This window comes from Dipteris shenzhenensis, chromosome 15, assembly GCF_047967505.1.
Source record: "Dipteris shenzhenensis isolate YYH24624 ecotype China chromosome 15, Dip_SZ_1.0, whole genome shotgun sequence".
NCBI lineage: Eukaryota > Viridiplantae > Streptophyta > Polypodiopsida > Gleicheniales > Dipteridaceae > Dipteris > Dipteris shenzhenensis.
In genome coordinates this window covers 14,000,414-14,021,772 of record NC_141610.1, presented here as the reverse complement: position 1 = coordinate 14,021,772, position 21,359 = coordinate 14,000,414, and the positions used below count along the sequence as shown (strand labels likewise).

The window sequence follows — 21,359 nt, the reverse complement described above, 5'->3', positions numbered from 1 at the left end:
GATAGGATCCTCTTTGATATTGATTTGGGTCAGTGGCAATGATTGGCAAAGATCCCAGATCAGGTCGGGTGGCAAATTGGTCAACCACTCTATCACTGGGTTGGCTATTTTGGGGGGCATCCAATCCCTTTATAAAGGCCCCAACATTGGGTGTCTTAACACATCAGATACCCTCGGAACAGGCTGCGACCAGAGCAGCAAAAGAGGCCCAAGAAGTCAAAATCATATGTGCTCAGCCTGCACGTCACCTTGGACAAGTGGAGCAGTGGGAGCTCCTCGTGATCACTACATTGAAGACCTCTTGCAGGAGCATGGGTCCCTCACATCTAAAGTAGACCACCATCCCTGTGATAACTTTTCCAATGGTCTTTCTTTCTTGCTATGTTGTTAAAAACGTTATTATTTCAAACATGGAAGTATTGATTCTATGACAGAGTTGGAAGGGGGGAAAAGGGCTAATTTAGAGGCCCTTTAGAGGCCTTTTAGGTGGAAAATGTGGAGGGACCCATCCACCCCTCATTGTACACCTTTTGATGTGACATCTACTCTTATCTCCCACCTCCTTCTCCTACGTGCTGCCTTCACTCTCTCTCCCAATCTCTCTCTATCTCTCTCTCCCCCTCGCCCTTCTCTCCCTCTCTTCATCTTCCTCTTCCCCTTTCCTCCCTTCTCACTCCTTCTCCCTCTTCCTCTCTCTTCCCTCTACCAATTCTATCCTCTTTCTCCAAATCAGCCCAGCCTCCTTCTCTACAAGAGTTAACTTTCTTTGAGGTAATAGAGAGATCTTTATTCTATGTTTACGTTTATGATTCAATAATTGGTCTAAACTATGATGGAAGGACCCAGGAGTTACACACACACACACACAGGAACATGCCCAAATGCATCCTCTAGAAATAAGACACAGTCACCCTCAAGGTTGAAAACCTTAAAATTTCCATCATGCATAGCACGGACTAGCTACTATAGCATTCCCAGCAGTGCCCAATGATGGGTGTGGACCAGTATAAACATATGCTCCACATTAAACAAAATCCACAAACATACACCCACAAGTTAAATTGTCTCACTTGAATGAACTTTCACACAACTATTCCCTCACTCAATTGCGTCTTTGCACTTGCCCATGATGAGCAGCAAGTCAGTGCAGTGTGAATGTGACAGCTTGAAAATATTAGTGGATTTCCACATACTAAATTTAGTTGAAAGATACGATACCTGAAGAGTGAAACGGCTGCATCATGGGATCCAAAGCAAAAAGGCAGCAGCCTGCAGTTCCGTAATAGAAATCCTTATTCTCAAAACCTTCCCTAACAAGAGCTCCAACAAGCCATGTTTCGTATCCCAAACTTGTTGCTCTATCTCCTTCTGTATTGGGTAATGAAATTCCATTTATGAGCATTAGCACTGTTCCTCGATAGCCCTCTACATGGGTCCAAAATCGGTTCATTCCCCTTCCATGCAATGATGATCTGCTTATGCAAAAAGTAAAAGAATCTTAATCTGTCCCTTTCAGCAAATATATCATACGCAGTCGCTTGTGTATATTTATTCAGAAAATTGGTTCAGCTGACCTATAAAGAAGGCAAGGGAAATCATTGTTTAAGGAGCATGAACACATTACTAGCTTGCCACCGACCGTATCAGGCAGAGAAAGACCAACTGCCCATGCTACACCTGAAGTCAAAAGACCCCGTTCAGGAACACCAGCAGTGGATTCTGCACTATCTGGGTTCAAAGCATATCCTCCATCATTGCCGTGTGCCATGCTTTGATCCTAAAAAAGCATCCAGGTAAAATATGCCCTGTTAGAGGATCTGTTTAGGAGGGCGGACTGCACAGCCTTGAACGGGGACATAACAGACTGAACCAATTGATCAATGCTTCAAAGCCTTTGCCTTCTTCTAAATCGATGTTTATTGGAAAAGGACAAATTTTAAAAAGTAAGAAACAAATAATCTTTCTGAAGATTACTTATCATTTTTCCTTGTGTAATGTGTTAATGAAGCAATACCTGAAGTTTTAAAGCAGTTTTACTAAGCCGATCTTTGATGTAATGAGAAAGAGTATTTGACAATCCAGGGATACACAGAAGGATCCAGGAATACAGCTTTTCTACCGAAAGTTCCGTACCCCAAGGGAGGCCCGCTTGTCCCAGCTGATTATTCTCATTACTAACAGAACAGGCCACGTATGCTGATTTTACCAAAGGCTCTAAATTTGGTAATTCCAACTGTAAATTGTCCTCTGCTTTATTTACATCACAGCCCATTAGCCAGCAGATCCAGAGGAATTCCTGCAATTGAGTCGCAGTCATGTGCCCTGAAATTTTCTTGTCATTTGACCCATCGTCATTTTCATTACCGAGGGTATAATTCAGAGGCAGTTCAGCCTTCTTCCTGATGTGGTAAAAAAAAGACAGCAAAAGCTTCAACTGGACAGAGACAGCTTGCTGGCAGCATTTCTCAAACCCCCTCAAAAATCTGGTCCAATCGATGCCATTGCCATCTGGTTCATACAATATGTCTACCAATGTTGATCCAACAGTTGCCTTTAACAAGCTGATGTCAGAGCTTGACAGACAGCCATTATATTCACTTTGCAGCTCAAAGCATTCCTGCATCAAAACGTTTGCCAAACAATAAAAGTTCCTCATAAAAATTGAGACGTATAAATAAAAGTAGATGCATGAATACAAGGTACTAGACCTTGTAGACAATTTGCAGCTCAAAGCATATTCCTACATCAAAATGTTTGCCAAAGAATAAAAATTGCTCATAAACATTGAGACTTATAAATAAAAATAGATGCATTTATACAAGAGAGAATTTCTTGCAAGCATGTAAGTGTCTCAAATTAAGCACGATCAATGCATAAGCAAACACTATGCCTGTGGCTTTACAAAGTAGTTATTACCACCACTACTGTCATTACTTATGTAGAAATAATGATACTATAAGTTAAAGTGACATCATGAGAAATCAGAAAAGTAACAAAGGAGCCACCATCACAAGCCCTAAAAGATCATATGGGATGGCCACAACCTTAAAGATCAACGTGGACAGTCCATCAGCACATTGAAGCCATCAGTTCATCTGTCCAACCAGTTGCAAAAGATTTGGAAAGTGTCCACATGAATATACAATTTTGCAATTTGCTTCGATGAGTTTAATCTTGTATAGCATCAATCTGGCAAGTCTGCAAGCAATCAAAGAAAAATTGCTGCAGAGAACGCTTAAAGAAAGCAAATAAAGAAAACTTGGGATCACTAAAGACTTTACAATTGCGGTCTGTCCATAAAGTCCAAAGTGCCCAATAACGGGCTCAAACAAAGAAAAGATGAAACTCCGATCGCTGTGGATGAAAACCAAAGAGCCAATAAAATTTCCCAAAGAGAAGAGTCGGGAATCTCGCTCGTAGCCTCTATCAAAGAGAATCCAAAAATTGTCGAGAAGACGGGCAATGCCAGAATAAATGAGGCACAGTCTCCTGAGAAATCAGACACCAATGACATAAAGCAAGAGCAATGTGCCTACGGGCCAGCAATTGTCCAGATGGAAAAAATCCCAGAAGCACTCGCCATTAAAAAACATGTTGCCGAAGTGAAACCTTGTATGCCCAAAGTTGCCGCAGTCTGTTTCTCCAGTCTGTTTCTCCACCACTTAACTAGCTGATGCATTCGCCAAATAGAATTACCCACCCATGGTTGAGGCAAAAGGATTTTGTATAATGCAGGCAGAATAATCTGCGATAGCCTCAAAGGACGAGAGGAGGACCCAAGGGAAGTCAATGTCCAATCCTCTAATCGATCTTGGAGTTCCAAAGGTGGAATCGGAACCAAAGGGAAAGCATACAAGTGATTTGCTGCCGTAAAATACGAAAGTTCCCAACCCAAAGGATAACCAAGGTGTCGAACTAACTGAGTGGGTGGGATGATCTATAATCTTTAAAATGCAATAGGAGCAGCTTAGACTTTTGAAAGTTAATATGAAGGCCAGCTGCCAAACCATAAACTGAAAGGGCTTGCATCAAAGCAGAAGATCAGACTGAGTATTCCTTGGAGTAAAGAAAGAATCATCGGCATAGGCCTGAGCAACCATGCTACAATTTTCATCCAGTTCCAAACCATGGAGAGAATCTGTAGTCACTAGATGATCAATGTATTGCAACATTGGATGAGTAGCAATAACATACAGTAAGGCACTAAGGGGACAGCCCTGACGAACCGAACTACGAAGAGTCCATTCTTCAAAAATGTCTCCAGAAAGAATACAAGCAACATTGCTATCCCTATAGAGCCAATAAATAACCTGCTGCATTTTTATTCCAAAGCCCAAGGATCGCATTGTTTGCGAGATGAACTCCCATTGAACTGTGTCAAAAGCTTTGGCAATGTCAATCTGTAAGAGCAAAAAATCCTGCTGCATGTGCTTGGCATATTCAATCCCAACATAAGCATTGGCAATATTATCCATGATATGCCTTCGAGGAACAAAGCCATATTGAGAAGGATGCAACCCATCATATAGATAGCCTTTGATACAGTCAACAAGCATTTTAGCTATGATTTTGTAAATGACTCGCATGAGCCCAATTGGTCTCCAATCAGTGATAAAATCAAAAATCTGCTTCTTAGGAAGGAGCTTTACCAGTCTCTTTTTCCATGACAGCGGCATTTGCTGATTTTTGCTGAATTAGCCATTTGCAATAGAGGGGATTTGAGGCTATCCCAAAAAGCAAGAAAGAATTCAACAGTGAGACCATGGCCATCCCATCCTGGAGATTTTCATCTACCACAGGATCTAAGTGCATCTGACAATTCCCTCTCAGTAAAGGGAAGTTCCAGTTCCAAAGCCTGAGCTTGAGAAAGATTTGAGGCTATCCCAAAAAGCAAGAAAGAATTCAACAATGAGACCATGGCCATCCCATCCTGGAGATTTTCATCTACCACAGGATCTAAGTGCATCTGACAATTCCCTCTCAGTAAAGGGAAGTTCCAGTTCCAAAGCCTGAGCTTGAGAAAGAATTGGATGGACATGTTGTAAAAGAAGCTAACGTGCAGACAAAATCTCAAGAGAAGAAAGGTCCACATGCCCAAAATGGGAGGAGAAGTGCTGCACACAAGAATCAGCAAGTTTAGAGCGAGATGAAGACCAAGAATCATGAGGCATCCGAACCCGATAAATATTTGCAGCCTGTCGTTTGTAATGCAAATTTTTGAAAAAATGCTCGAAGAGCAGCCTGCCCTTTGTCGAGATCGGGTTTCCCATTTAGCAAGCTTTCTTCAATCATTTGATTGGAGACAGAATTTGGCCTAACATAAGTGCATGCTTTCATCAGAAGACAAAGGCTGAAGGTGACTAAGTTTAGTCAGATTCTGACAGGTGAGTTTAGCATGCACAACAGTCTCCCGTGTGGCTCGCATAAATGATTTACCATAATCCCGAATCACAGCTTGCATTCGAGCAACAAAAGCCTGCCATGCATAATCCAGATCAAAAAGCATCTGAGAAGAGAGAGGTTGAATGGCATCAGAGACCATAGCTTTAAATTCAGCATGTTCTAGATGACTGTTATTCACCAACAAAGGCCTTCTGCAAGGCAATCTGTCATGAGGAAAATCATGCATGAAGAGCCTCAACCAAAGAGGTGCATGATCAGTATATGTGAAGGCATGATCGACCCAAAGTTGACAAGTAAAGGCATCACAGTGCTATGGATCAACCTGATACCATCTGTCAAGGCGTGCTTGATAGGAAGATTGAGCATTGTGTTGAAAGGTATAGCCCGGGAGTGTGGGTTGTAGTCTCGGAAAGAAAATAATGATGGCATGTTTGGCATAATGTTTCATGTGGTCGAAGATATCATCTACCTCAATCATAAAACCTGTGGTAGGAACCGGATCATTCCAACTTTTCCTTGTATCCTCAAAGCATTACTTCATATTACAGTTGAGCCTCTGCAGAGGCATGTAGAGGGTCATCCAGACCCATTTCCTGCTTTTGCTTTTTACTCTGAAGTGATCTTTCTTTGTGAAAGGTCTTCTCATATGGACAATCCACCATTGTAGCAGAGGGAGAAACAGAAACAAAAAAAGGACAACTGGACAAGAGAAGTACAACAGGGCTATACAAAGAGAGTACGGATAGGTACGAGCAAAAAGTACAACATGGTTGTACAGAGAGACAGTACGGACAGATACGGACAAAGGTACGGTTGTACAGAGAGACAATACGGACATGTAGGGACAAAGGAACGGATAAAGGTACGGACAAAAAACAGACAGTACGTACGATGTACGGACAGTACGGACTAGCCAATGCCCATAAGCATTTGTGCACATCTGGCCACACAAAAATGCCAACATAATAGACCATGGCTGCTCTTGCTGAAAAAAACCCTTGAGCATAGTGATCTTTCTAACCAACACATGAAATTTGATGTTTAGAATATTCAAACCTCCATGCATTCTTGGAGAGCAAAGGCCTTCAGGCATGCTAGATAAAGTTTCAAATCTGAGTACTGTCTGGGTAAAAGACTGTGTTACCATACATTTGTGATCAAATGTAAGAGTTTTTTGTGCTCCTTATATTTTTAGATAATAGTCCTATGAGTCTACCTTAAGCTCAAGAGAGAAAAGCACCAGAAAACTCATCTACAATAAGTTGTTATTCTTTTGCCAAAATCTCAAAAGTACACTTTTATGTCCTATTATGCTACCAAAGAAGTGTTAAAGGGGGGCTTGCAGCCTCATTGGTCATCCAGTTCCTCCACAATTCAGCCTCCTTCTCCAGCCCCAAAGCAGCCTCTAGCCCCTCCAAAACTCCCTGCAAGAAAGCAGCATACTCAGCAGTCCCCTTTGGTGATTCCAAAAGGGTGCCCTATGCAACACCATATCTTGAGCTCGGAGTAGAGATTTGGGGTTCTGTTTCAGCAGCTTTCCTTTTCCAGCTTTCAGCTCTTTCTTCGCTCTCTTTAGCTCCACTTCTCTCAGCTTTCACACAGTTTTCTCCAGCTCCACATCTCTCAATTTTCCTTCCTCTCCTGAAACCGGCCTCAAGGCCAACAAGAGGGCGGCATTAGACAACTAACCAGCCAATGCTTTCACATTGAAAAATATTCAGCAAATAACTCAAACACAAATTGTGACCTAGAGTGCTCCTGCTCAAGAACGAGACTCAACCCAAGTAGTAGGGGCTCTACCCTGCAAGACCAAATTAGTCCACCATTGAAGTGCATTTCCCTTGACAAAAGTGGCTGCCTTCCTAACCTTTGATGACTCCGTGAAGTTCCCACCAGCATAGGCGGCATCAAATTGTTGCACAAAAGTCAATGCTTTCAGCCTGTCTTGTGTCCCATTGAATGTCTTAAATTTAACAACAGCCCCACCCTCTTTGTAGTCTTTCAATTTGCCCTTGGGTGCAATATTGTAATACACAGGTGACTGCAAATAAGGTGGTGGCATCATCTGTCCCAAACTCTGTGCATATTTGCCAACTCCCATGGCTGGATTGACCATTCCAGGTCCCATTCCCTACATCTATGGCATATTCATGGAACCACCCATCATTCTTCACATCCCCGTCTGCATTCCGGGCTCCATCCCTATGTTTGCATACATCATGTTCGCATTTGCAGCCGGCATGCCCCCCATCATTTGTTGCTGAAAATTTTGCATTCCATGCTGAAGACTTCCAAAGTATGTGCCAAGCATACCTAGCCCTTCTATGGGCTGTCCCACCATTGCTTGGAAGACTGACCCTCCTCCAAAGTATCCAGGGTGCATCACTGACAAAGGAAAGGGTTGATGTCCATAATTCACTGACTGAAAATTGTCGCCCTCTGGGGCATTCCCCATGCCAAGAGCAATTGAGTGCCTTACAAATGGAGTCATGGGTGGCTGTCCACTTGAAGGTGCATCATAATGCATAAGCCTTTGCTTCCTCTGATTCTTCTTGACTGTCTTTTTGTTCTTGGGAGGAGCATTCAAAAAGTCAGCCAGATTCTGGGTCAATTGTGTCAAAGTGCCCACTGCACTTGCCAATTTCACGAAGAGGGCTTCTACATCTAGCTCTTCAGCTTCATCAACTTCATCCTAGGATACCTCAGTGGCATTCCCCAAAAGAACATGCTGTCCCTCATCATTATGCCCTTCTTCACCCTCACTTGTATTGTGCTCCTCCTCAAAGCTGTCTGACCTCCTGTCTTCCTCCTGCTCTGAGCTAGTCATTCACCTCTCTCGGTGTGACATGCTTGCTGTTTTTATGGCTGTAACAAAAATGCAATGGGGGTTTTCTTCACCCAACACTACTAGGGCTCACCTTTGTAGGAAGATGGTGACTATCCCGGCAATGGAACCACTGAGCTGGCCTTCAATTAACTAAAGGCTATAAGTAACTTAGCATACACTTCATTCACAACCACATCGCAACATTTCCAGCCACTCCCATTAGTTAAGTTCCATTTAGAAACAACTTTAACAAACTTGTGGAGAGGCTAGAGTGCCCCTGCTCAAAAACCAAAAAAGGACACCAATTGGACTCACACATTTTGGCACCCCTTCCGGTATTTATTTAATTCTTCAGGCAATGACAATTGTGCGGGCTCACCCTTGTACTCTACTACACTAGCAGTCCACTGCCCAAGCCAATATTTGGCATCAAAATGCATCCAATTCCTAGGTGTCACTAGAACCCAACTGTCAAGGCATATAGCTACGGCATTCCACACTGATTGTGCCCCACTGAAAGTGGCAATGCATCGACACTGACCCCAGCAAATGCTCAAAAGCCTCAAGGCATAAGAACTGTCCCTCTAGCACCTTTCCAGGCACACCCTTTGTGGCTGAGTGTTTGTTACAACCTGTATGGCCTAGAGAGAGCACCCCGAAGCAAAACATAAGTAATAACAACTTCAAAAATGACAAATGCAATCCAAAAGGAAGTCAGAATATCCACACCCGTTGTCCATGGAAGAGGGGCAAGCTCTTTCCTACACCTATCCTCCGTCCACGCCCCCAAGGGTGTAGAAATGACTCTGAGCTAAGGGAAAAGAGAAAGAAAATGAGAGAGGTACAGATTCTGCGAGCTGAGAACAGAAAGGAGAGCAAGGCTCACGGGTGCAAAGGCCACGAACAGGAGAAAAAGGCTAGAACATCAGCAACAAGGCCTCCAGAGGTGCACCAACAGCCCGTACAGCTTCCAGCAGCAGTCTCGGGGTGCGTGCCAGCTGCCGAAATGACTGTACAGCAGCAAAAATGGGCCTAGGACTGCATGCCAAGGGTTTTGGAGCAAAGGAGCAGCCTTGGGATGCGTGCCAGCCACGAAATCAGGTCCAAACACAGGAAAAACAGTCTGTACAGCAAGGAAGAACGTATGTACAACATTAAATGATGTCCGTACAGCTTGGTAGAAGGTCCATACAACATTAAGGGGGAGGGGATGCGTGCCATAGAAGAAGAGAGAGAAGAGACATCAAGATGCATGAAGAGGGAGAGATGAAGACATCAAATCCGTACCAAATGAATCAATAATCATCAAACGTTGGATGTAGGAGCCTTAGGAGAGAAGGGTGCATGGGTAATTGCCACGTGGCACATTTGTGCCCCCTTCATTAAAGACCTAACACCTACAACCAATGACACACTTTAAAACTCTAACCCTCTTTACTAATGACACATTGGTCTCCCCTTGGGCCCAACTTTTAGACCCCTCTTTTCTAGCATTAGCCTAACACTTGGGCCTAGTGGTTGCACCTAGGCATTGGATGCATTTCTAGGGACTTCTAGGAAGTATCACTTCCCCTAGGCTAGACACCCAAGCCAAAGTTAGTCACGGTTACCAAATTCACGTCCCCGTGACACTTTGCAACTCCTACCATAAGATTAGGTGATGCGGCTGCTACTACGGCTGCACGTTCCAACTCATGGAGAAAATAGGTGAGTGGCAAACAAAGCCTTTCAATGGCTGGAAAATGTGTGGCCACTTCTAAGTATGTGTGAACTTGCCGGGGTTTTAGATGGGGAGTAGTTCAAATCCATTTGGCCCTGTGCAAGGCATCACTGGCCCAAGACATCACGAAAGAGGTCGAGACTCCTAAGGGCCAGTGCAACACCTAGCTAAGCTTCTCACTCCTCTCAAACAAATCACTGCCACCTCGCAATTGCAACCACGTCTCTCCCCTAGGGAAAAGCAATATGAAAGGTGGCGCTATGACCATGTGCTAGCCATGGTTCCTGACCTGTTTGTCTTCTGTGGCTACAAAGTTGAAAGCCTAAAATGGCCAAGAGGAGCTCCAATGGTGTCGTCTTTATGGGCTTTAAGATCAATATTATAATCTCCAAGGTGAGAGGCAGCCCCAAGCTGCATAATTGTAACTAAGCTAGTCTACAACCTAGTTAAATCTGCCCTAATCACTAGGTACAGCTGGCAGAAATGATAGTAGCAAAAAGTAGGATGATAGGACAGAAAGTAATCATGTACATGATCAGCAAAAGTACCTGGAATCCATGTCAGAGACACAAGCAACAGGCTAGGGTATTGACTCCTAGTCTTGGAGTTGATATCCTAGTTTAGCTTCGAGCAAACAAGGCTCAACTGTCAGTGAGAGCTTATTTTGCATTCAAGAATGAAATGTGTGATAGATGAGTACAAAGGACAGCAGGCCCCCCTTATATAGGTATAGGCCAGGGCAAAAATACACCAATGCTTATGGGATAGCCCTCCTAGGATGCCACGTGGCAACTTCTAGCTTCCCCTACTTGAAGTACTATTTATTTACAAGCCAATTAAAGGCTGCTTATGCTAAAAACTACTAAATAAATTTCATCTTTGTTACAGTCCTCCTTGCCCACAAAGAAAATTTGCCCTCAAATTTGCAAGGGGCTGTAACAAGGGATTAGAACCAAAGTATGGAAAGAGAGCTCATATCTCGTATGGTAGGTCTAAACAATGAGCAATTTCTGCTGTAGCTGACCAAAATCCTGGTGATGGAGCAGTAGGTAGAATGGGTCAAGTCTCGGCAGCTCCATATGGGTGCAAATGATCATGTCTGGTCCCAAACATCAGCTGAACAAGTAGGGGTACTGCTCCACTATGAAAGAGGGCTGCCAAGAAGACTCGTCATCAGGTAATCCCCTCCATTTGATGTAGCACTCTATGTAGGATCTGTTCCTAAGGATGTGATCTCTAAATCCAATGATCCTCTCAGTTATATATTGAATATGTATGTCCCTCTTCATCCATGGGAGGCAGACCCTCCATAACCTAGTCTGTGGGACCCAAGTACTTTAAAAGGGATACATGACATACATTATGAATCCTAGAAGAAGAGGGCAGCTCCAAGATATGGGCCAGCTCACCAATTCTCTGCGACACCTCATTGGGTCCATAGTATCTATGGCCAGCTTAGTGTTTGTGTTCCCTTTCAATGATGCATATCCAGACTTATGGAGCCTAAGAAAACATAATCACGTTCTTCAAAAGAAAGCTCCCTCCTATGCTTATCGGCATATGCTTTCATGCATGCTTGGGCTTTAACCATATGGTCCTTGCATTGCTGAAGTAAAGCTGCCATGTGTGCCAAATCATCAATGGCTTGCTGATTAATTGTGGCTGCATTCAAAACAGTAGAGGGAACATGCACCTAGTACCCATACATAGCCTCAAATGGGTTCATCCCTATAAAAAAATGTTTAGTGCAATTATAGCAAAACTCTGCCTAATGTAGCCATCATCCCCAAGTGGACTGAGTATCAAAGCAATAATGCCTGAGATTCAAGCACCTATATGACATGTTTGTACAAGTTTTTAAGCTTGTACAAGTACCTGCAAAAACTAGGAGAACAACATGCTTGACATAGTGATGGCTCCACCTCAGTAAAACCACATGCTAGCAACTCCCCTAGCCCTAAGGCCTCTAAGACAATTCCTTTTGGATCATTCACAATCTCCAACTCTATCACTCTAATACGGAAACGGAAACATGTAAAGAGAAGCCCAAAGACAAGAAAGACAGAGAACTCCAAAACTCTAAAATCTCTGTCTTTTTTTTGGGTATCGAACGTACCATCGGACGTACACCTAAGATCTTTGAGTTCGTTTAGTACCGCACTAATATCGAACGGTACGTATCGAACGTGATCGTACGTGTCAACCATGGTCTTTCTTTAGCAGGTCAGTGAGAGGGGCAGCAATCTTGGCAAATGAATCTCCTATAGAAGGAGGCAAGGCCAAGTATGTGCCCCCATCCATTGAAGGCTGTGGCCATTCCATAATACATTTCAACTTGTTGGGATCAACCCTTATTCCTTTTGTGACCCAAATATTCCACCTCATTTGCCATGAAGGTACACTTGCTTGGCTTGGCATAGAGCTGGTGAATTCTCAAAACATCCAAAATCTGCTTCACATGAGAGAGATGGTCTTCCTTTGACTTGTTGTAGATGAGAATATCATCAAAGAATACCAAGGCAAACCCGTAGAGATAAGGCTGCAAGATTTTATTCATGAGGGCTGGAAAAGTAGCAGGGGCATTGGTGAGGCCAAATGCCATCACCCTAAACTTATACAATCCCTTTTGAGTTCTGAAAGCTGTCTTAGGCTCATCCTCCTCCCTCATCCTAATCTGATGATACTCTGACCTGAGGTCTATTTTGGTGAAAAACTTGGCTCTCTTCAATTCATCTAGGAGACCATCAACCCTAGGAATAGGAAATATGTTCTTTATAGTCATTTTGTTGAGGTCCACGTAGTCAATACACATCCTATAGGATCCATCTTTTTCTTCACCAAAAGGACAAGTGGGGCAAAGGGGGACTAGCTGTGAGTAATAAAATCTTGATTCCCTTGACCATTGTCACTCTGGATATTCCACCTCCTTGGACATCATATCCAATTGTATCATTCAGAATTTATACTGGGTGCCGTCAAGTATATGATAACCAACTTCCATGATCCATCACACTATGCATGAGAGGTTTAGATAACTTGTAACAGATATCAATGTGCTAAAAAAGGCACATATTCATACATGCACTTCAAGATTAATGTCCCTGATGTAAAAATGTTTGGTTGAGTTTGAAATTAACTTATAAGATTGCCCAAAGAATTTATTGTGGTAGACATGTTCATCACAATGACACGTGTAGGAAGTAAAAATACAAGCCCAACCTAAGTCGACCCAACCATTTTTAGGTAGCAACCAATTCAATTGATAAAAGAAATCAAGGACAAGGTTGAAAATACTCCTTTGACCTTGAAAGCATGTGTTAATTCTTCACAAGCAAATCTATAGTGTTTGATTAGGGTTTTAAGCTATTTTCCATGACTTGATCTCAATTTGAAGATGAAAAATCTAAGCAAATTCTTTTGATCTGGCACCTAAGGTTATACTCCATGCAACAAGGACCCCTAGATAAGTTGTACTCATTTCTCATTGAATCTCTTGTTGGAAAGGTCACCTCCCCATCTATAAGCCCCCATATGAGGAGAACATGGGGGGGGGGGGGGGGGGTGAACCTAGTGTCTAAGAGAAAGCCACATGGGCAGCATCACAGCTGCCATGAGGTCAGGGATCAGACAAGAAAAGAGAGAGGGAGGGGGCTGCCACATGGGCAGCACCTCACAGCCAAGAGAGAAGAAAAGGGGCTGCCACATGGGCAGCACAGCAGCCTGGCACAGGGCCTTCAAAAGAGGCACACACATGGCAGCATGAGCAGGCTGGAAGCGCCTGCATGGCAGGCTGTCTGTTAGAGAAGATGGTGCAGAAGAGCGGGGCAGACCAGCAGATCAGGTTGGCCAAATGGAGGCCTGGTGGAGCAGCAAAAGGGGCTGCTAGTAGGCAGGGACATGCCTTTATATAGGGCTGCGCCCTTGCCTTGATTGGAGGGCCAAGGCCCTAAAAGAGTGGGCTAAAGGGCCCCGTTTTGAGAGCCCTTAAAGGGCTGGACCAGCCACAGACTGGTCAGCCAGAATGGGCAGGCTGGTCAGTTTTTATGGCAGGCCCCTGTGTCATGTGCACGGATCGGTATCTGACGTGTACTAGGTACACAGAACTAGCTCAGGTTAGCCTGGGGAGGCTTAGAGCTAGGCAGGCTTGATTCTCGGGTTGAGTGGCAAGGGTACGAACTATTTATAGGTCTTCGCTATTTTTGGCGCCGGGGCCCGAGTCTATAAAAGAGGCCCAGGGGGTTCAGTTCTCAGGGTGCAGTTGGGAGCAAGTCTCGTTCCCAGGTGCTAGGTCTGATCCTGGATTGTGTCGCGGACGCGCGCCTGCATCTTAGCGTAGCCCAAGGCCCAGTGCCAGATCCAGGGCTTCACAGCGCCACCTGGTGGTATGGGACACCAGGCTGGTTGGGATATCTGATTGGGAGTTCGTGCCAGTAGCTCAGCTCGTGGCTCGGGGGGACATCTTCTGATTCGGGATCATATCCCGTAGATGTCACGGTTGGGTGGTGAGCAGCCTGCTCAGTTCTGATGTTGTGTGTGGTTATTTTGCAGATCAAGGGTTTCAGGAGTGCTGGGATGTGTCAGTTGGTATCAGAGCCAACTCCTGCGGTAGGAACTTCTGATGCGAGAAATTTGACGGATTTCTCTTCCGGGTATGCCCTAAAATTCGAGATTTCCTGCTGCGTTTTTGCTGTCTACCTGGGGTAGAAGGGGTGAAGAAATATCTGGAATAGGAAGAAGAGGAGGAGTGAAATAGAATCGAAAATTCTGAAGGCTACAGAGAGAAGTCCGAGGGAGGAGAAGGAGAGCAGAAAGGAAGGAGAGTAGGGCAGGAAATTTACAGCCAGGGAGTAGAGGATGCGGGGTGTAGGAAGGGGCGCAGTAGGCGAGGCAGTGGCGGCAGGACAGCCTGTGCAATAGGCTGTCCACAGCCAGTGCAATAGGCTGTCCACAGCCTGCGCAACAGGCTGCGAACAGCCTGCGTCTAGGGCTGCGTGCAGCCTGCGCAGGTGGAAGGTGCTTTTTTGCGAAAAAAGCACCCCTCCAAAGTTGGAGGGGCTCAGGTGCTTTTTTCGCAAAAGCACCCCTCCAAAGCTGGAGGGGCTCAGCCTTCTTTGGAAGCCTAGCTTCCAAATCGGGCAGCCCTGCACCCTATATAGATGGGGGGCTGGGTGTTAGACAACCCACCAGCAGCCCAAGATTCGAGACGTCACCTCGAGATCTGTGCCAGCCAGCATCGCCCTTCAGCAGCGCCCTGTTCGAGCAGTTTCCCTGCATCCGCCTTGCCTGCGTCAGCCCTGCACAGCTCCCAAAATTTCCGTACCAGTCCGTACAGTTACAGCGACAGCCGTACAGCCTGTACGGACTGTTTCGCCTGCTCTTGTACCTGCTGTTGCTCCGTACAGCGCCTGCGCCAGCTTCTGCAGCCACCGTACGGACTGCGTCAGCAGCCGTACAGGCCACGTCAGCAGTCCGTACAGCCTCTATTGTTGACTGCGCATCCGGTTGCAGATTCGGGGAGGCACCAGGACTCGTGGTCTTCCAGATTTCAGCATCTTTTCTGTCAGATTTATCTGGGACGGTTTTCTTCTACTCCATCTCCCTCCGTGCTCCGTTTCAGTTATTTATTTCTCTCCGTTTGTAATCGAATCAGTATTCGGCTATGTCTGATGCTCCGAATCCCGAGTTCACTATGGGGGAGCAGGAATTAGACTACACTCCAGTGGGAGAGGATGATCAGGGTCTCTATGACGACCTGATCACTAAGAAAGCCTTCAGTGAGTTCACGACTGCTCTTGATGGTAAATTTGAGCAGGTCAACGCTAATCAATCGGGGTTGACACAGCAACTCCAAGGGATACAAGCTACTTTGACTCTTCTGGCTAGCACGGTTCAGGCACTCACGCATGTGGATGCCATGGCCTCCGTGCTAGGCCCGAATATCACTCCGGATCCCTTTCCAGGTGACCAAAAATCTAGAACAAAGGAGGTGGTTGACACTTGGTTGCACAAGTGGCAAGTACACTTCCAATTTCACCCCTATCCAGACGAGAAAAAGATTCAGCTAGCAGCAGGGTTTATGTCAGGTAAAGCCTTGCTTTGGTGGAAAGAACTTCAGCCTAAGCCTGACACTTGGACAGAATTTGAGGGTATCTTCAGGAAGGAGTTCCTGAAGAAGGAAGATGACTATGATATCGTCGGCAAGCTCAAAGCCCTCGATATGTCAAAATTGAATTTAACTTTTGAAGTTTATCTTCAGAGATTTAGGGATCTGCAAACCAGGGCCACCAAAATGGATCATGTAACCTTGTTAGGTTTTTTCGTGGATGGTTTGCCAGACTCCTATAAGTTACAGATTAAGAATAACAAGTGCACAACATTGCAGGAGGCCATGACATATGCGCGCATATATGATGATACCATGGCCGGTACCAAGCCAACCACAGTTACCGAGACCAGCGGAAAGAACAAACGCAAGTTCTTTCAGCATGCAACTGGTATTGGGGAGACGAAGTCTACGGACAACGCCTCCAGGAAAAGCTTAACTCCTGCGAAGAATGGTAAGGCCCGTTTCCTTCGCACTCTCAGGCTCAAGAAAGAGGGCCGGTGTTTTTATTGCGAGGAGCGGGGCCACACGAAGAATGAGTGTCCTAAGCGGAAGAACCAGAGATTGGTGCTACGACCGAAGCTCCAGGCAGGTCCACGTACCGCAGCCAAGGGAGCCAACCAGGTTACGATGACAGGTATTTCAGTAAATGTCATTACCTGCCCCCTTTCTTGTAATTGTACCTTTAATACTTCGTTGTTTGGTTCCCATGATCTTTTCCGAGTTTATGGAGAAGTTAGGGACCAGCAAGTTCACATTCTCTTTGATCCGGGCAGCTCTCACAATTTTGTTAATTACAAATTTGTGCAGAAGATGGGGCTGTCCACAGTACCTAGCGACCACACCTACGAGGTGCAGCTTCCAACCGGGAAGCAGTTTTGGGATCGCAAGGTTGAAGCGCTTCCCATCCGGATTCAAGCCTACACGGGAGCTCTCACATGTTATGTTATGCATCTAGAGCATGTAGACTTGCTGATCGGGATAGAGTGGTTTAAAACCCACAATATCCAGATCGGATGGACGGAGCATACGCTTTCTTTTATAGACAAAGGCACCCAATTTTGTATTCAGTGTGATAAGATTACCCCTTCTCAGGGGCCTATTGTATCTGCGATGCAGCTTCGGAATATATTGAACACTTCTCATTATGATGTCTATCAGTGTGTTTTGATTCCACTTTCTTCATTTATTGTTTCGGTAGTTAACAAAAATGAATTAAGTGTGTTTGAACACCGAGAATTGAGAACGTTGTTAGATAATTTTAAGGACGTATTCCCAGCTCAACTGCCGGTAGGGTTACCTCCAGAAAGGGCAGTAGATCATCGCATAGACTTAGTCCCAGGGGCTCAACCTATCAGTGTACCACCGTATAGGATGAGCCAGGTAGAGGAGGATGAGTTAGCTATCCAGCTTCAGGATTACCTGAATATGGGCTATATTCGCCCAAGTAAATCTCCTTGGGGTGCACCTGTCCTCTTAAGAAAGAAGAAGGATTCTTCCTGGAGGATGTGTATAGATTATAAACGACTAAATAAAGTTACAATTAAGAACCGCTATCCTTTACCTCGTTCTGATGATTTGATAGACCGTTTGGCCGGAGCGAAATATTTCACTAAGATTGATTTGCGTACGGGTTATCACCAAATCCGTATCTATGCTAAACACATAGATAGGACCGCATTCCGGACTAGGTATGGTCATTACGAGTTCCTCGTATTACCTTTTGGTTTGACCAATGCTCCTGCTACTTTTCAGCAGATGATGAACGATTTGTTCAGAGATTATCTGGGCAAATTTGTTGTAGTGTTCTTAGATGATATCTTGGTATATAGTAAAACGCTTGAGGATCATATAGGACACCTTCGGGTTGTCTTACTTGTTCTAAGACAGCATAAGCTTTATGCCAAGATGAGTAAATGTGACTTCTTTATGAAGGAGATCATTTACTTAGGACACAAGATTTCTTCTGAAGGTATTAGCATTGATCTGAATCGTATCCAGAAGGTTTTAGAATGGCCTATCCCTCAGACTGTGAAACAACTTCGCTCTTTCCTAGGATTTACGGTATTTCTTCGGAAGTCAGTCCGTGATTATTCACAAATCACGGTACCCTTGACCAACATATTGAAAGGTCGTGGACGCAGGTCTACTCAGCCGATCCCTTGGAATGATGCAATGAACAAGGCTTTTGAAACCTTGAAGTTATCTATCAAGGAAGCACCCGTTCTTGCATTACCCGATCCTACCCGGCCTTATGTTTTAGAGGCCGATGCGAGTGATTATGCGATTGGGGCAGCTCTATTCCAAGAGGGCAGACCTGTAGCTTTTGAGAGTAAGAAGCTAGACGACACTCAGTATCGTTGGCCCACACTTGAGAAGGAACTTTATGCAGTAGTGTATGCTCTCAAGGTTTGGAGACACTACTTGTATGGTTCAAAGTTCCTTGTATTGACTGATCACCAGTCAATTAAGTATGTGTGTGATGGATCAGAATTGAGAGGAAGGAAAGCCAGATGGGCAGAATTAATGCAGGATTTTGATTTCGAAATACGTTATCGTAAGGGTTCGTTGAATAGTGTGGCGGATGCCTTAAGTCGAGTTAAGTTTGTAAATGCTTTGTCATTTACGGAAATATCCTCTGACCTATTTCAATCCTTGAGAGGGCTATACGCAACTGATAGTCATTTCAGTTCTTATTGGCAGAGAGTCCAGGATGGGAATTCCATGGTTGACCAGGACTCAGGGATTGTGCCACCTAGGATACAGGCGGCGTGAGGTCAGTGGATGATTAGGAACGGCTTGCTGTTCCGGAATGAAAAGATTTGTGTGCCTGATGTTCTGGACCTTAAATCCAAGATTCTCTGGGAGTGTCATGATGCTCCTAGTGCGGGACATCCAGGTATACATAGGACTCTGTCTCTTGTGAAGCATACCTTTTATTGGCCTAAGATGCGTGCATTTGTAGAGAACTATGTGGTAGGTTGCCGAGTTTGTCAGGTTACTAAGGCTGAACGCCTTAGAAGCGCGGGCTTATTACAGCCATTACAGATTCCCGGTAATAAATGGGAAAGTATTTCCATGGATTTTATTACTGGTTTACCTCGAACGCGCAAGGGTCATGACTCTATTTGGGTCATAGTCGACCGTTTGACAAAAATGGCTAGATTATTTCAGCTGTTCAGTTGGCTCACGAGTTTGTGGACCACTTGTTCAAGCTGTATGGTTTGCCATCTGACATAGTCAGTGACAGGGACTCAAAGTTTACAAGTAACTTATGGACACTTGTATTTGAGAAGTTGGAAACTACTCTAAGTATGAGTTCCTCAGATCATGCACAATCTGATGGCAGTACAGAAAAGGTCAACCAGTTGGTTGAAGACATGCTTCGGGCATATGTATCTAAGAGACAGTCTTCATGGGAAGATTATCTACCCATGATTGAATTTGCTTACAACAGTGTAAAGCATTCTGGTACAGGTTATAGTCCTTTTATGCTTATGTACGGGTTTCAACCTAAGTCACCAGTTATGGTTGGATTAAAAGGGATTCAAAATGATGCTGCTAAGAACTTCTTGCAAGACATGCAGGAAATGTTGCAGTTTGCCAAGGAGTCTATTAGAAGTGCCCAAGATCGGGACAGATTTTATGCTAATAGACATCGTTCACCTAGAGAGTTCTCTGAAGGAACGATGGTATATTTGAGAATTCCTAAGGAATCCAAGAGCCTAAGTACTGGTTTGGTTCCAAAATTATCCCCCAGATACTGTGGCCCATTCAAGGTCATTATAAGAATTGGACCAGTTGCATATCGACTAGAATTGCCTCCTGATGTTAAAGTACATCCAGTCTTTCATGTCAGTAGACTGAAAGAAGTATTGGGTGCAGATGATCAAATTGTTTCTCCTCATGAGATTATAGAAGTTACAGATTTAACTTTTATTCCTCACGAACCTGAATCTATTCTTGAATTCCGTGAAAGACAGATTCGAAATCGTACTATCACGGAATACAAGATAAAGTGGAAGGATCGTGTTGAGGAGGATGCAACATGGGAGACATTACAAAACCTCCAAAGAACATTTCCCGATTTCTTAGCGAACTCAGGAGTGAGTTCTTAGAGGAGGGGGAGTATGTCATGTGCACGGATCGGTATCTGACGTGTACTAGGTACACAGAACTAGCTCAGGTTAGCCTGGGGAGGCTTAGAGCTAGGCAGGCTTGATTCTCGGGTTGAGTGGCAAGGGTACGAACTATTTATAGGTCTTCGCTATTTTTAGCGCCGGGGCCCGAGTCTATAAAAGAGGCCCAGGGGGTTCAGTTCTCAGGGTGCAGTTGGGAGCAAGTCTCGTTCCCAGGTGCTAGGTCTGATCCTGGATTGTGTCACGGACGCGCGCCTGCATCTTAGCGTAGCCCAAGGCCCAGTGCCAGATCCAGGGCTTCACAGCGCCACCTGGTGGTATGGGACACCAGGCTGGTTGGGATCTGATTGGGAGTTCGTGCCAGTAGCTCAGCTCGTGGCTCGGGGGGACATCTTCTGATTCGGGATCATATCCCGTAGATGTCACGGTTGGGTGGTGAGCAGCCTGCTCAGTTCTGATGTTGTGTGTGGTTATTTTGCAGATCAGGGGTTTCAGGAGTGCTGGGATGTGTCACCCTAGGCCTATAAAAGGAGGGCCTCCAGACCCTCATATCTCATTCTCTTGAGCAGCCATTCCCAAGCAGATTGGAGCAGTGGAGCAGCTGCCTTGGGGGCCCTCATATCTCATTCTCTTGAGCAGCCATTCACAAGCAGATTGTAGCAGTGGAGCAGCTGCGTTGCATTCAGGAGGACCAAGAGGACCGGTGTGCTGCAGACAAAGCTTGAAAGGGGCTGCCCACCTAGGCTGACATTCAAGGCAGCAAGGTGGAGAGGCTCATTCTGACTACAGACGCTCAAGGTGGAGCACACAGACTCAAGTCTAGAGATAGCCGGCAGATAGGAGAAGTACCTTGTAGTAACCTGTAAAGATTAGAGGACCACACCATTGGTGGGACTCTGGATCTATCTCTTTTGTATTGTGTCCATAGCTTTGGGCGGAAATACATTATTTTGGTGGTTTCTATTTTGGCTGGTTCATTGTCTATTGATGAGTTTGCACATCTATTTGATGCACACAAGTTTAAGAAGTTTGTGATTCCACACCCCACACACACAGTGTAAGATCCTGGGCTATTCTATCAGTCTTCCGCTGTGCGTACCCTCTGTTGGTTGATTTCTAACATGGTATCAGAGCCCAAGTAGGAGGCTCACAGGTGTGGGAGCTTGA

At 44.9% G+C, this 21,359-nt stretch overlaps 1 protein-coding gene across 1 annotated transcript in view; it reads right to left on the bottom strand.

Moving 5' to 3' along the window:
- LOC147893400 (TLD-domain containing nucleolar protein) overlaps window positions 1-21,359 on the bottom strand; it is a 70,100-nt gene that overhangs the window by 27,206 nt on the left and 21,535 nt on the right. Inside the window, exons 2-4 of the mRNA XM_087385860.1 lie at window positions 2,015-2,617; window positions 1,575-1,777; window positions 1,219-1,472 (exon numbers count right to left, since the gene is read on the bottom strand). Of these exons, the coding sequence (XP_087241986.1) occupies window positions 1,219-1,472; window positions 1,575-1,777; window positions 2,015-2,617 (1,060 nt within the window). The remainder of the gene's footprint in view (window positions 1-1,218; window positions 1,473-1,574; window positions 1,778-2,014; window positions 2,618-21,359) is intronic.